Source organism: Labeo rohita, chromosome 14, assembly GCF_022985175.1.
Source record: "Labeo rohita strain BAU-BD-2019 chromosome 14, IGBB_LRoh.1.0, whole genome shotgun sequence".
Classification (NCBI taxonomy): Eukaryota; Metazoa; Chordata; class Actinopteri; order Cypriniformes; family Cyprinidae; genus Labeo; species Labeo rohita.
In genome coordinates, this window is record NC_066882.1 from 2,804,846 (window position 1) to 2,821,231 (window position 16,386).

Below are 16,386 nucleotides of genomic sequence, written 5' to 3' on the forward strand. Positions count from 1 at the left end.
GTTGAAGCGGTTCACTAGCAAAAAACAGATCAAAAGAGACGTTTATTTTCGGATAATATTCAAATTCTTTTAATTTAGATTGGAACTTTGTCTGTCGCGAATCTGTTGATTCAGATCGGAACTTCGGTGCGGGTTCGCGAATCATTTGATTTAGATCGGAACTTTGTCTGTCGCAAATCTTTTGATGCAGATCGGAACTTCGGTGCGAGTTCGCGAATTCTTTTAATTTAGATTGGAACTTTGTCTGTCGCGAATCTGTTGATTCAGATCGGAACTTCCGTGCGGGTTCGCGAATTATTTGATTTAGATTGGAACTTTCGCGAATCTGTTGATGCAGATTGGAACTTTGTAGCGTGTTCACGAATCTTTTGATTTAGATCGGAACTAGAGGTCTTCACGGAGGACCCGAGACCAAAATCCACTCTGATGCGCATCATTCAGCAGTGTCTTGCATTAGCCAAAATCATGACAGTCGACCACATAATATCTTATCCATTTGCACGTGAATAAATGCAAATACTCAATAAAAGCAAGACCTTGGCGCCGGCTTCCTTTGAAATATGATTGCGCCCGCGCCCGCTTCGTCCTGCTTCGTGACAGAAATGCCGCCTGCATGAGCGAGAGCATGTAACTCGATAATTGGTAACACCATGAGTGGTAACATGATAATTAATTGTTGATTACTAATTTGAATCAGTACATTATAACGAAAACAATACCTTAAATTAAAAGTTCTTACTTCTCCAGACACCACTACACCACTGCGCACGCAGTAAAGTGTAACGCACTTCTTGTTCTGTGCGTTTTTTGAAAAAAAAAAAAAAATGCTCCAGGCTGGAATAATAAATAAATTAAGAAGGTTCATTCAGTAGGCAAGAGAGAGGAACCGCCTAACATGGACGAAAATGTTAGGATTGATGGCAGTCAGGGCTACTAACAGTAGGTAAGCCAAGTTTTTTCGCAACTTGTTTGTTGACTTGTTAGCAGTTTGCTGTGTAATATGTGCCGACCGGGTGCAGTCGGGTCTCTGTCTTCCCAGCCGGGTTCGGGTCCAATTTACGAATAACGGTCGGGTCCGGGTAGTAAATTTAAGGCATTTCTCGGGTCTGTACGGGTTCGGGTCCCACTTTCAAATTAAATACGGGTCCGGGTCGGTTCCGTACAACAAATTTACAGGTCTCTTCGGGCTCGAGTACAAATTTTTGGACCCGTGAAGACCTCTAATCGGAACAATTTGTTGCGGGTTCGCGAATCATTTGATTCAGATCGGAGCTTCGAAACGATGATCGTGAATCATTTGATTTAAATCGGAACTTCGTCTGCCGCAAATCTTTTGATTCAGCTCGGAACTTCGGTGCGGGTTCGCGAATCATTTGATTTAGATCGGAACAATTTGTAGCGGGTTCGCGAATCATTTGATTCAGATCGGAACAATTTGTAGCGGGTTCGCGAATCATTTGATTCAGATCGGAGCTTAGAAACGCGGATCGTGAATCATTCGACTGAGATCAGAGCTTTATCTGTCGCGAATATTTTGATTCAGATCGGAACTTCGGTGCGGGTTCGGAAGTAAACGTATTACTTACCATAAAAAGTTACTAAGGTAATTAGTTACTTTTTTAGGAGTAACGCAATATTGTAATACATTACTTTTAAAATTAACTTTCCCTATTAATTTTATTAATAATAATAATAATAATAATAATAATAATGTCCATTTAATTCACTAAATGTTTTATTATTCTTTTATATTTGTGACCCTGGACCACAAAACCAGTCACAAGGGTCAATTTCTTTGAGATTTTTACATCATTTGAAAGCTGAATAAATAAGCTTTTCATAATTGTAGGCTATGGTTTGTTAGGATAGGACAATATTTGGCCGAGATACAACTATTTGAAATCTGGAATCTGAGGGTGCAAAAAATATTGAGAAAATCACCTTTAAAGTTGCCCATATGAAGTTCTTAGCAATGCATATTACTAACCAAAAATTAGGTTTTGACACATTTACAGTAGAAAATGTACTTACAAAATGAATAGTGAATAAAACATCTAATATAATTTAAAATGGCATCACGTGATCACTGATCAACATGTTTTAAAGGTAAAGCAGCTCATTTCACAGAGCGTTTGTCAAACATTAAAATGTTATTTTACAGCTTATATACATTTATAGAATATGAAGCTCTTTTACAGTGAATAAATCTTGCCGAATTAGACACATTTGTTTCTGAAGCATTCCTAAAATCCTTTTTTGATGACGCAATGTGTTTTACACACAAATCCTGAGTGAAATGTGCAACCTCTTTCCTCTCGATCACATGATTGTGTTCCTCTGAGCTGCTCTGTGGTGCTGGAAGAGTTACTCATAAACATATGGTCTGGTAAGTGTTTATGAACTTAATACGACAACCTCTTTATGTGTCTTTTAATATATTGTTATTATAAATTCAAGTGTCGTCGCGATTTTCTCGTCACGTGTTCTATAAATATTTTTGTAACTCCAAGCAACCGATTATAGTTTGTTTATTAACTTGCTGAGAGAAAGTACGTGGTGTGTCAAAAAGAGTATGACGTATAAACACAGTAAAAAACAGCCTTTAATAATCTGTCGCATGTTTGCAGTGTACAGTTGTCTTATAACGGGAGCGCGCTTGTGCACAGTGCATTTCTGCATATCAGTGAAGTGTAGTTAGTTACAGCTGTACTTCCGCCTTAGTCTACAGGGGCTAAAGTCTGGAGAAGGCAGGACTGTAACACACACAAACACACACTCCAGGTCGACTTACCTGTCCGCTTCTCTCAGACACAGATAAAGCCATGAAGCTCATTATACTGGATGACTATGACCAGGTCAGCGAATGGGCTGCCAAATACATCAGGAACAGGATAAAGAAGTTTAATCCCGGTCCTGACCGATACTTCACTCTGGGTCTTCCAACAGGTAGAGTCATAAAAAAAATCACAAACATGTTTATTTAAAATGTAGGCTTATTCGTATGTCCCATGTTTTGCAGGAGGCACTCCGCTTGGATGCTACAAGAAACTGATCGAGTATCACAAGAAGGGAGAAGTGTCTTTTCAGTATGTGAAAACGTTTAACATGGATGAGTACGTAGGTATGTGACCGCTCGTTCAAGCTTGGGGATCAAGGGTTGAATTGCCTGTCATATATAGTTGATCACTAAACATCATTGAAGTACAAGTTGTTGTTTACACAGGACTTCCTAGAGATCATCCTGAAAGTTACCATTCATTCATGTGGAACAACTTCTTCAAGCACATCGACATCCGAGCGGAAAATGCGCACATCCTAAACGGCAATGCATCCAATCTAGAGAAGGAGTGTCAGGACTTTGAAGCCAAAATCAAAGCTGCTGGAGGCATCGAACTTTTTGTTGGCGGTAAGACAGGCGATTGAACCTTGACCCCTGAATGCCACTATTGAACAACGCTGACTTGTAATCACATTGCAGGTATTGGACCTGATGGCCACATTGCGTTTAATGAGCCTGGATCCAGTCTGGTGTCCCGAACGCGTGTTAAGACCCTGGCAATGGACACGATTCTGGCCAACGCACGTTTCTTTGATGGCGATCTCTCTAAAGTCCCCACCATGGCTTTGACTGTTGGTGTTGGCACAGTGATGGATGCCCGAGAGGTACAAATATTCATATTTTAATTTGTATGTACTTTTCCTAACGTACCTTAATCACGTCTATAAATGTCAGCCCCTCCTTCTACTTCTCTTGTAGGGTGACTCAGCTTTATTGCCAAACTAATTACACATTTCTCTGGCCACATTCATTGTAAGCTAGTTATAACCAGGGTAAGGGGTCGTTCACACAGAGCGTCTCTTTACATCTAAAAGCACTCTGGAATGTTTTTTTTAAAAAAGCACAGTGCAGAATGTCTTGGCTGCCATGTTGCCGTCAAATAAACAGTTGCCATGTCAACTTGCTACTGTAAACAAAAGCTTGCACGGCTTGCCCCGCCTCCAGGGTCTTCTGATTGGTCCACTGTTTTGAAGCTGACATTGATGAGTGGCGTTGCGCGTAAAAGTTGAACTCGACGCAACGCCTTAAGAACATGATGCTCATTGTGCAAGATGCTTAGAAGACACGAGACATGAGCGTAAAAGTGCATTGGAATGGAAAATTGCATTCTGTGTGAACAGCCCCTTAACAAATGCACACTATAGTCTGCATTCTATTTACAGTAAATAAACTAATACTCAAAAATGTATATAATTACAAATAAATTAGAAAATGTAATACTATTATAATAAAAATTTAATATTTTTCATGAAAATACACTACCAGTCAAAAGTTTTTGGACAGTAAGATTTTTAATTATAATGTTTTTTAAAGAATTATTTTCTGCTCACCAAGCCTGAATTTATTTGATCCAAATTACAGCAAAACAGTAAAATTTTGAAATCTTTTTACTATTTAAAATAGCTGTTTTCTATTTGAATATATTTGAAAATGTAATTTATTCCTGTGATCAAAGCTACATTTTCAGCATCATAACTTCAGTCGAATGATCCTTCAGAAATCATTCTAATATGCTGATTTTCTGCACAAGAAACATTTATTATTTTATTATTATTATTATCAATATTTAAAACAGTTGAGTAAAATTTTTTCAGTATTTTTTGATGAATAGAAAGATCTGAAGTAAACAGCTCTTGTAACTTTATACACTATACCTAGGGCTAACGATAATTATAGCACAATACGAATTTCCTCAATAAACGAAAACAAGAGTTCGATAAATGTTTGATATAATGTTAATGCGGCAAAGGCGGAACAAAAGAGCGCTAGTCAAAGCGCGCAACTCGTTTATCCGCTCGGATCAAAGTTCAAACAGCGGCACGGCACGAACATACTAGAGCAGATGTGTTCACTGATGAGTCTCAGTCACTAAACACCAGTGTGAAGTGCTTGAATTCAGTGAAGAACACAAAAGACTCAGTTTATACCCAGATGAAAAAGCGCTGACAAACAGGAGAAACTGTGCACAACAAAATAGTCAGAAGGCTTTTTAATCTACAAATCGCCATCATTTACCATAGATTTACTGTAGTAGTGTACTGTAGTGGTGTTGTGTCAAAAATGTGGGTATATTTGTGTTGAATTTTATTATATTATTGATGTAGACATGTATTAAATGTATTGAAGGAGTAATGAAATATAATTACAGTATTTTTTGTGATGACACTAAAGCATTTATGCATTTAGACTAAGTTACTGTTTTTCATACAAACACCTAGGAACCATATTACATTTTTACCATGGTATTAAGATGCTATATTTGTGGTTTTAACTGTTATTATCATGATCTATGGATGATACTATGGAAGAGCAATGGTTAATTTAAAACACCTCAAACAGTCAGAATGATTAAATTTCACCATATAAAATGAGGTTGCTGCAATTTTTACAGATATTACTGATTTTGATAATGAACAAAAATCTACATCTGCATCCTAACTCAAGCTACTATCAAATGTGTATTTCTAAGAGACAATTTTTTTTTATATTATTAATATTATCAGGTAACACAAACCTGTTTCTTGATTTGAAACAGTATTACTCATTAAAACATGCAGAACTAAAAAAATAGTTTTTTTTCTGTTAAGATATTTATTTTATTAAGGACTGGAAAAAGTGTGAAGAATTTACCTGTCACATTTAACTCTTTTTTAACTTTTTTTGTTTGTTTGTTTTTACAAATTTCACATTGTAGCAAAAATCTGCCTATAAACTTCAACAAAATTAAAATTTGCCATTTTTCTTGATAATTATCAATATCGACTGATATGAAAAAAAATTATCATGATCATTTTTTGGCCATATCGCCCAGCCCTAACTATACCATTCGAAATCTTGGAGTCAGTATATGTTTCTTTGTTTTGTTTTTCTGAGAAAGAAATTATAGAAATTAATACTTTTATTTAGCAAGGATGCTTTAAATTGATCAAAAGTGATGATAAAGACATTTATAATGTTACAAAAGATTTATATTTTAAATAAATGTTGTTCTTCTGAACTTTATTCATCAAAGAAACCTGAAAAAATTATACTCAGCTGTTTTCAACATAATAATAATAATTGTTTTTGAGCAAATCAGAATATTAGAATGATTTCTGAAGGATCATGTGACACTGAAGACTGGAGTAATGATGCTAAAAATTCAGCTTTGAAATCACAGGAATAAATTACATTTTAAAATATATTCAAATAGAAAGCAGTTATTTTAAAGAGTAAAAATATTTTGAAAATTGTACTATTTCACTGTACTTTGGATCAAATAAATGCAGGCTTGGTGAGCAGAAAATAATACTTTAAAAAACAAAAAATCTTTTGACTGGTAGTGTATAAAATTTTTTTTTTTGCTAGATTTACACTGTTAATAACTGTGAAAAAACATGTCAGTGTGTGAAAAGGGTCTTTTCAACAGCATTAGTGGTTGTGAGCTGATCTGCAACAATACAACGAACGCTAACATGATTATATGACATTTTTCAGGTCATGATCCTTATCACTGGCTCACATAAAGCCTTTGCGCTCTATAAAGCAATAGAAGACGGAGTGAATCACATGTGGACGGTGTCAGCATTCCAGCAGCACCCGCAGGCTGTGTTTGTGTGTGATGAAGACGCCACACACGAGCTGAGGGTCAAAACGGTCAAGTATTTCAAAGGTAACACGGACTCCCTCTCGTTTACGTGGCTGTTGATCTCTGTTTTTTCTCTCCTGAGGGAATGAAGTGAATACAGGAAAATTGTGCATGTAAGAAACAAACTGATTATGTCCTTTTATGTGTTTTTCAGGCATTATGGATGTGCACAACAAGATGGTAGAGCCCATAGACTGATACTGATTAGAAGAATGAACAGATTTGTGGTTGTGTATTTACCAAATTGCACTCCTTTGTTTTTGGATGACCTTTTTTCTTTTATTAAACTTTTAAATGTGACAAATAAATCACAAATTGATGAATAAATAGACTTAGCACTGTAAATATGAATCTTTGGATTGATGATGTGGTTATTTCAGTATTTATACTTATTAAGTTGGCTTGAGAAAGCCGAATTACTGATCTACTGTTTAAGAATATTATTATTCTTCTTCTTCTGAGCCAAATTTCGGTATCTGTCTCCTCCTAGAGCTTTCAAGCTAGATCCACCAAACTCGGCCCAGACCTTCAGACTGGTCTGACTCAGTGTGCTGTATCTTTTCAGACTGATCAGGCTTACAGTTTTCGTAAACCAGACTATCAAAACCACCAAAAATCCCATAGACTTACATTGACGGAATGTTCAAATGAGCAACACTATTCAAACTCCAACTGACAAAATTCAAATCTAAACTCCCAGAATCCCTTGAGCCTCAATCAAGCTTCACTTCTATAGCTGTGTCTCATTACGAAGGATGCACGCTCCGAAGGCTGCATTCGAAGGCTACATACGTCATAGAGGCTGTCTCATTTCAGAAAAGCAAGTAGGACACTCCAAATGCGACCTTCGAATGTGTCCTTCTTTCACAGGGATTCGGAGGATGCATGCGGTGTATCCTTCGCTGCTACAGATAACCCACAATTCTTTGCGTTGCCGTAACCAAGGGTCGTTTATTTGAAAATAAATTGCGATGTAAACACAAGCGACGATGTGGTGTTTAAATATAGAAAGTAAAACTAATACATTTTTGTTCTCCTTTTTTCTTCTCCTTTTTCTGTAACAGATGTCAGTTGTACTATGCTGCAACTCCTCAAATATGCAGTAAAATAAAACAAGTAAAAAACAGTTTCTTTTTTAATTACTTTCCAAGTTTAGAAATTTTCCTTCATTTATTTAGTGTTGGAGCGCAACTAGGTGGCCGCGGCGTGAAACAACAACAATTGTCGAGTCCAGTGTAGACTGTTAGTGTGTTGTCATAGCAATGTGATACTTTCTTTTTCCTTTTCCGTCCGTCCTACGAAGGCCGTCTCATTTAATTCTAGGCTTGATGACACTCCGCATATGCATCCTACAGAGGATGCAACCTCCAAAGGATACGACCTCCGGAGGGTGCATCCTTCGAAATGAGACACAGCTTATGTACTATTTCTAATCCATTTAGACTCATTTAAGCTTCCACTCTAATATTTCTAATATTTTTAATCTGTCTAGCTATCTAAATCATGCTAGCAACATGCTAGTAACATGCTAATCGTGTTAGCAACATGCTAATCATGTTAGAAACATGTTAGTAACATGCTAATTGTGTTAGAAGCATGCTAACAACATGCTAATCATGTTAGCAACATGCTAGTAACTTGTTAATCATGCTAGCAACATGCTAGTAACTTGCTAATCATGCTAGCAACATGTTAATCATGTTAAAAACATGCTAGCAACGTGCTAGTAACATGCTAATCATGCTAACAACATGCTAGTAACTTGGTAATCATACTAACAACGTGCTAGTTACATGCTAATCATACTAGAAAAATGCTAGTAACATGCTAACCATGCTAGCAACATGCTAGTAACTTGGTAATAATGCTAACAACATGCTAGTTACATGCTAATTATACTGGAAGCATGCTAACAACATGTTAATCATGTTAGCAACATGCTAGTAACTTGTTAATCATGCTAGCAACATGCTAGTAACTTGCTAATCATGCTAGCAACATGTTAATCATGTTAAAAACATGTTAGTAACTTGTTAATCATGCTAGCAACATGCTAGTAACATGCTAATCATGCTAACAACATGCTAGTAACTTGGTAATCATGCTAACAACGTGCTAGTTACATGCTAATCATACTAGAAAAATGCTAGTAACATGTTAACCATTCTAGCAACATGCTAGTAACTTGGTAATAATGCTAACAACATGCTAGTTACATGCTAATTATACTGGAAGCATGCTAACAACATGCTAATCATGCTAGCAAAATGCTAGTAACTTGCTAATCATGCTTGCAACATGTTAATCATGTTAAAAACATGCTAGCAACGTGCTAGTAACATGCTAATCATGCTAACAGCATGTTAGTAACTTGGTAGTCATGTTAACCATTCTAGCAACATCTTTAGTAACTTGGTAATAAGTAACATGCTAATCATGCTAGCAACATGCTAGTAACTTGCTAATCATGCTAACAGCATGCTAACCATGTTAGAAACATGCTAACAACATGCTAGTATAATGCTAATTGTGCTAACAACATGCTAGTAACATGTTACCAACAAGCCAATCATGTTAACATGCTAGTAATATGCTAATCATGCTAGAAACATGTTAACAACAAGCTAGTACAATGTTAGAAACATGCTAGTAACATGCTAATCATATGTGAAACATGCTATCAACATGCTAATCAGGCTAGAAACATGCTGGTAACTTGCTAATCATGCTAACAACATTCTAGTAATTTGCTAATCATGTTAACAGTGTGCTAGTTACATGCTAATCATACTAGAAAAATGTTAGTAAGATGCTAATCATGCTAGCAGCATGCTAGTAACTTGCTAATCATGCTAACAGCATGCTAACCATGTTAGAAACATGTTAACAACATGCTAGTATAATGCTAATTAAGCTACCAACAAGCTAGTAACTTGCTAACCATGGTAACAACATGCTAGTAACATGCTACCAACAAGCCAATCATGTTAACATGCTAGTAATATGCTAATCATGCTAGAAACATGTTAACAACAAGCTAGTACCATGTTAGAAACATGCTAGTAACATGCTAATCATATGTGAAACATGCTATCAACATGCTAATCACGCTGGAAACATGCTGGTAACTTGCTAATCATGCTAACAACATTCTAGTAATTTGCTAATTATGCTAACAACATGCTAATCATGCTAACAACATTCTAGTAATTTGCTAATCATGCCAACAACATTGTAATCAGCCTATAAAAATACAAGCAACAAGCTAATCATGCTAAAACATGTTAACAACATGTTAAATCATGTAAGCGATGTGTTAAATCACGCTAGCTGCTTCGGTACTTTTACAACTGCTTCAAACTTTCAGGCTAGGCTTTCTCAAGCCAACTTAAAGTTTGTTCTCAAACTTTACTCATCTAGTTTACTTATTTATATTTATATTTCAGTGTTTATATACCTTTATTTTATTTTGGTTTCTCATTTTCAGTTTTTAATAATATTCTACTATTCATATTTCATATTTAATTTAAGCATTATTTCAGTTCGTGAAAGCATATTTAAATAGTTTTATTAAATAGTATACATATTTAACTGTACAAGAATTACCATATTATATTTTTAACTGTGCACAAGAGGCATTTCCCATCATGTGGGTGAAAAGTCATAAAAACATTTCCAAGATCTCAATGAACAAAATAGGCAGTTCAGTGTAATCAAGTTCATACATGACTGTGCAAAAATAACAGTGATTCACATTGGTTGGAAATAAGATGCGCCCTCCAGAGTCAAATATTATACAGCTATTACAGTGTTTATGACTGTACTTGGACTGAACACTGCAGGCAATCATGAGGAAATTGCACTAACTAATCTCTCCAGCCACTGTAAAGACAAATGAAAGTAAAAAGTTCAAAGGTACTTTCAGTTGAACACTTTAGCAGAGTCACTAATGGAAACTCTTTTAATTGGTTACATAACAACAATCTTTGCACTGACATAAATAACTCATGGGCTGTGTTCAAAACCTAGTGAGCTGCCTAATTAGACAACTCCAAATGAGCGTCGATAACGGCTGAAATGCTGTCTAGGTAGGCAGCACGCTAGGATTTGAGACAGAGCCGCAGAGCCCGACACTGAAACCGACTGAGCATGAGCAGTCGCCATTGTTTGGGCTATAGATTAGCCTAGTACTGTCAATCTGTCTTCATACGAGAATATTGTAATTGAGAAACAATCAGTTCGTGATATTAAGTTAAAAGTTACGTTAAACTAGTGATCATAACTGTTGTATGAGTGATTGAGTGAACGGATCAACGCGGAAGAATGACAGATCAGAGGAGTGGATATCAGCAGGTAACAAACATGATTTGGTTCTTTGAGTTGTTTTTCTGGAAGGTAATACTGATTTAATAAACATATATCGAGTCGATGAGGTTTTGGTAATCGTTTCTCAGACTGTAAACTGTAACGTTATGAGAAGAGAGAGCTAAAACTCAGATGGATTAATTAGCTTGTTAGCCGCTGCGGCCTTCTGTTAGCAATAACAACAAACCGGAAAAACGAAGAGCTGACGATGTTAAATTGTAGAATATGAATTCAATATAGTCGCTAATTTATCATGAATTATCAATATCTTAGGCTGTCATTATGATCAAGTGTTGTGGTGTTTAATTTCACGGTAAAACAGTGTTAAAGTTAATGACTTACAACAGGAGGTGAACCTATTTAGCTTCATCTAATCGTATGTGAAACCTTGGTAACATTTAGGCCTATTTAAAAAAAACAAAACAAAAATACAGTACTTTTATATTATATAAGGGACTCATTCAGCACAACATCAGGACTATACTACGAAAACATACAAATGGAAAACGTTTGCGTCATTTGTTATGTGTTATTGACTTATGTATAAGCTATACACGCACTACCAGTCAAAAGTTTTGGAACTGTAAGATTTTTAATTTTTAAAGAGGTCTCTTCTGCTCACCAAGCCTGCGTTTATTTGATGCAAAATTCAGCAAAAAGTCAAATTTTGAAAAATTTGTACTATTAATTTTAAATAACTATTGTTAATTTAAATAACTATAGTTATTTAAGATAACTGCTTTATATTTGAATGTATTTTAATACATTATGTGATTTCAAAGCTGAATTTTCAGCATCACTGCAGTCTTCAGTGTCACATGATCCTTTAGAAATCATTGTCATATTCTGATTTGCTGCTCAAGAAACATTATTATTATTATTATTATTATTATATTATTATTATCATCAATATTTAAAACAGTTGAGTTCTTTTTTTTCAGGATTCTTTGTTGAAAAGAAACATTGTAACATTATACACTATTCCATTCAAAAGCTTGAAGACAATTTTTATTTTATTTATTTATTTATTTATTTATTTTTTTTTTGGAAAGAAATTATATAAATTAAAACTTTTATTTAGCAAGGATACTTTAAATTGATCAAAAGTCATTATTAAAGACAATTTTACAAAAGATTTCATCAAAGAAACCTGAAAAAAAATTCTGTTCAGCTGTTTTTAACATAACAATAAGTGTTTTTAGAGCAGCAAATCAGAGTATTATAATGATTTCTGAAGGATCATGTGACTGGAGTAATGAGGCAAAAAATTCAGCTTTGAAATCACAGAAATAAATTAAATTTTTAAAATATATTCAGATAGGAAGCAGTTATTTTAAATTTGACTTTTTTTGTACTTTGGATCAAATAAATGCAGGCTTGGTGAGCAGAATATACTTTTTTTTTAAAACATTAAAAATCTTACTGTTCAAAAATGTTTGACTGGTAGTGTGTATGTATTTCTGATTTGATTATTTCGTTAGTTCTGTATTAAAAGTTATTTTAAATTGAGGGCAGCCGTGGCTGCCCACTGCTCCGGGTGTGTGTGTGTGTTTTATCACTTCTCACTACTGTGTGTGTGCACTTGGATGGGTTAAATGCAGAGCACAAATTCCAAGTATAGGTCACCATACTTGGCCGCATGTCACGTCCTTTCCTTTCCTTTTCCTTTCCTTAAAATGTTACATTCATCTTATATTAAAAGTAAAATAGTTGTAATATGATATCCTTGTTACTTTGTTTTTCTTTTGTCGTGTAGTTGAATAACGAGGAGGATTCAGCGGAAGTGTTTCAACAAACCGCTGATGCACCTCCACCGTACAGCAGCATTGCAGCGAGTAACGCAGGTAAAACAAGCGTGTAAATGCAGGTCTGCACATTAACCACTGCAGGCCAGAAATAACATATGCGTCTGTCATTACTCCTAACCACTTTACTATATCTGACGTGTTTGCTGTAGCTTTCTTTGAGTACAAAGAGGATGAGGTTTACCCCAAGCCCCCCTCATACAACGTTGCCACATCACTGCCGTCGTACGACGAGGCTGAGAGGAGCAAAGCAGAGGCCACCGTTCCTCTAGTCACTGACAGGGTGAGCGTTTGCGATTGTTTTAAAGGTAATTACAGTTAATTAAGCACTCTTTTGACACATGTTTACTTGTTCCTCTGCTACAGGATGAGGACTTCATTGCAAGAGACAGCTTTGATGATACGGATCAACTGCGTGTCGGGAATGATGGGATTTTCATGCTTACGTTTTTCAGTAAGAGTGCACAGTACTCACCACCACAGCGACGCAGAATAGTTGTTGATGCGTCTTAGTCTTTTTTCATTCTGTTTAAAATACACTTTAACACTTTGATTAATAGTTGGGATGATGGTAGGGTTGTGCGGTAATATCAAAGATTGTTGTTTTAACGATATGCAAGCTGACATTGTCACTCACTTTGCAAATAACAAACAAAAACACATCTTGAGTAATGAAGCCTGTTTGAAGTTACATTTTAGACACAATATTGTCTGTTTTTAGTGTTTCGCCAATAAAATGGTTACGATCAAAGCTGAAGCAGAACATTTGTGCATCTCAGTGCGACACTGCAATGTTTTGTTCCTGAATAAATCTCTTTTTGAATGAATCATTTGAGTCAATGATTCAATGATCCATTCATAAAGACAACCACTTGCTACATTTCTAAATGAATCAGCTATTTTGAACAAATCGTTTGAATAAATGATTCAATGAATCACTTGTTAAGGTGACTCGTTACTTGCTGCCACCTACTGGTGATTTTAGTGTTCTATTTATTTTTTTCAATCAAGACTGGCTTAAAACAGCCATTATCATTATCCAGATATAATTTTATGCCTGTGTCTCTCACCCCCAGCTGATAGCTAGACAAAAGATATTTTAATAGCTCTTTATTTCTTTGCGTCATCAGTGGCGTTCCTCTTTAACTGGATTGGCTTCTTCCTGTCCTTCTGTCTGACCACGTCTGCGGCTGGACGTTATGGGGCCATCTCTGGGTTTGGATTGTCTTTGGTCAAATGGGTTCTGATTGTCAGGGTATGACAGGCTAATATGTTACATGTTACATCATATAAAACCATGGATTAATATTTAAAACGGTTGGTTTTCTATTTTTGCTTTATTAGTTTTTTTTAAATAGAGGATGACTCTTTTCTTTCTGTGATTAAACAGTTTTCTACCTACTTCCCTGGATATTTTGATGGGCAGTACTGGCTGTGGTGGGTTTTCCTTGTTGTAGGTGAGTGTATATTTGTGTAATTAAATGTGCTCTGTTATATTCATTCATAGATGTTTATTAAAGGAATAGTTCAAAAATAATAATTATCTGAAAATGTAGTTTGTTTCTTCATTAGATTTGGAGAAATGTAGCATTCCATCATTTACTCACCAATGGATCCATTGCAGTGAATGGGTGCCGTCAGAATGAGAGTTCAAACAGCTAATAAAAACATCACAATAAGTAATCCACACCACTCCAGTCCATCAAATAACATCTTGAGACATGAAAAGCTGCCTGTTTGTAAGAAACAAATCCATCTTCAAGACGTTTTTGACTTTAAATATTTTCCTCTGGCTGCCTTCTGCTGTGAAAAATAGTCTCTTCTGAATCAGGAGAGAAATATGCACAGATCAAGCACCATTTATAAGTCTGAAAAGTGTTATGAAAAAAATTTGGGAGCAGATTTTGATGTGAGAGGACAACAGGAGACAGACTTTTTCATTGGGGGAAGAGATATTATGGATTATGGAATCATATTTTGGCCTTATTTATGAATTAATCAAACAAGCAGCTTTTCACTTGAAAAGATGTTAATTGATGGACTGGAGTGGTGTGAATTACTTGTGGATTATTGTGATGTTTTTATCAGCTGTTTGGACTCTCATTCTGACGGCACCCATTCACTGCAGAGGTTACAGTGGCCAACAAGTAATGCTAAATTTCTCCAAATTTCTTCATATGATTAAAAAAACTTGAAAAATATTATTACTTTATTGTTAATATTATTTTGTGAATGATTAATATTAGTAATTTATAAATTATTAAATTATTATTAATAATAATAATTATGTATTTTTTTATTATTCCAGGATTCCTGCTGTTCTTCCGGGGGTTTGTTAACTATTCCAGAGTTCGCAACATGGCAGATCATTCCATGTCTACCATTCCTCGAACCCGAGTTCTTTTTATCTATTAGGTAAATCAAAAGAAATACTTTTACTTCTACTTTTTTTATGCATTGCATTAGGGGAGAATAAATTAAGACCATTGAAATGATTGTGGACATGATCTTAAAGTGAAGGTGAAGTGTTTTCTCTCTTTTGATTTTGTGAATAGATTAAACTCTCAGGATAATTGCAAAATGAACAAAACGGCAAAGTCAAAGAGAGCCGCCTACAGCTTTTTTGAATCTTCAGGACATAAACAACAACAACAGTGCAAAGAACACATCTGCTTCAGACGCCCTTGCACTTCTCGGTTGTTTGCATAATGCAACTAATTACATTGGCATTTTTTTCTAAAGGATTCGAGTTCCTCCAACCATTTATCATTGCTTAATTCACTCATACGGTATACATTCATTATGCAGTTAGAAGCTACTTACATTTGCATGTGCTCCAGTTAGCGGCCATCAGAGAATCTGTTTTTGTAAAATTCCCAGTCGCAGTTTGTTTCTGTGGGTTTTTTCTTAAATTGTGGGAAAGTTGTAATTTTACTTTGTGAGTAAATCTAGTAAATGAACTTTGTGAACTAGAAAAAGAGTATGTGTATATACGGTATACGAGAAGAGAGATATTAAACGTTATAAATATGCACTTTCAAGATATAAACAGAGCAAGATAACAAAGAGTGTCTGCCAGGTCCCTGTAAAGCCAAAATTAAATTAAGGCAAAGTTTATTCAAGAATCTGTCAGCTTGTTTGAAATTACTGTCACAAACGGACCAAAATACTCTTATTATATAAAATGTTAGCCTGATAGCAGTTGAGGAGCAAAATGATTCAGCATTAAAAAGCACACCTGAATATGTAATGCGCTTAATCAATCAGTGTGGATAACAGAATATTTTATGATGCCAAATGTAGCAGTAGATGGTTCATTGATTGTTTTATTTTTATTGAAGACTTCAGTATGGGGTAGTGCTTCACATGTGTTGTTTGTGATTTGTATGTTTTACACTTGTCAAGTAACTTTTAATAAATGTAACATCTATGGCAACACCACAGATCACTCGTGCATTTGTCAATAATATTCACTAGCACAACCACCTTGTGGTCAGTCAGATTTTTAAAAATGTTTTTGAAAAGTCTCT

At 35.3% G+C, this 16,386-nt stretch overlaps 2 protein-coding genes across 2 annotated transcripts; both read left to right on the top strand.

The window, feature by feature from the left end:
* Positions 1-2,268: 2,268 nt before the first annotated feature.
* Positions 2,269-7,037, top strand: gnpda1 (glucosamine-6-phosphate deaminase 1). The gene is made up of 7 exons (XM_051128142.1): positions 2,269-2,386; positions 2,809-2,946; positions 3,020-3,121; positions 3,224-3,406; positions 3,479-3,663; positions 6,536-6,710; positions 6,841-7,037. Exons 2-7 carry the CDS (start codon positions 2,823-2,825, stop codon positions 6,882-6,884), a joined length of 813 nt encoding a protein of 270 aa, XP_050984099.1. The 5' UTR covers positions 2,269-2,386; positions 2,809-2,822; the 3' UTR covers positions 6,885-7,037.
* A 3,758-nt stretch (positions 7,038-10,795) lies between these two features.
* Positions 10,796-16,294, top strand: ndfip1 (Nedd4 family interacting protein 1). Its single transcript, XM_051128143.1, has 8 exons — positions 10,796-11,039; positions 12,808-12,895; positions 13,009-13,139; positions 13,223-13,310; positions 13,987-14,111; positions 14,247-14,313; positions 15,165-15,271; positions 15,412-16,294. The coding sequence occupies exons 1-7, from the start codon at positions 11,010-11,012 to the stop codon at positions 15,269-15,271; spliced, it is 636 nt and encodes a 211-aa protein (XP_050984100.1). The 5' UTR covers positions 10,796-11,009; the 3' UTR covers positions 15,412-16,294.
* The last annotated feature ends 92 nt before the right edge of the window (positions 16,295-16,386 follow it).

Excerpts from the sequence above, each read along its gene's own strand:
- gnpda1 (XM_051128142.1), top strand. The coding sequence starts at position 2,823 with ATGAAGCTCATTATACTGGATGACTATGACCAGGTCAGCGAATGGGCT. Across the intron at positions 2,947-3,019 it reads CACTCTGGGTCTTCCAACAG|GAGGCACTCCGCTTGGATGC; the intron begins GTAGAGTCATAA and ends CATGTTTTGCAG. Across the intron at positions 3,407-3,478 it reads CATCGAACTTTTTGTTGGCG|GTATTGGACCTGATGGCCAC; the intron begins GTAAGACAGGCG and ends ATCACATTGCAG.
- ndfip1 (XM_051128143.1), top strand. The coding sequence starts at position 11,010 with ATGACAGATCAGAGGAGTGGATATCAGCAG. Across the intron at positions 12,896-13,008 it reads CATTGCAGCGAGTAACGCAG|CTTTCTTTGAGTACAAAGAG; the intron begins GTAAAACAAGCG and ends TGTTTGCTGTAG. Across the intron at positions 14,112-14,246 it reads AATGGGTTCTGATTGTCAGG|TTTTCTACCTACTTCCCTGG; the intron begins GTATGACAGGCT and ends GTGATTAAACAG.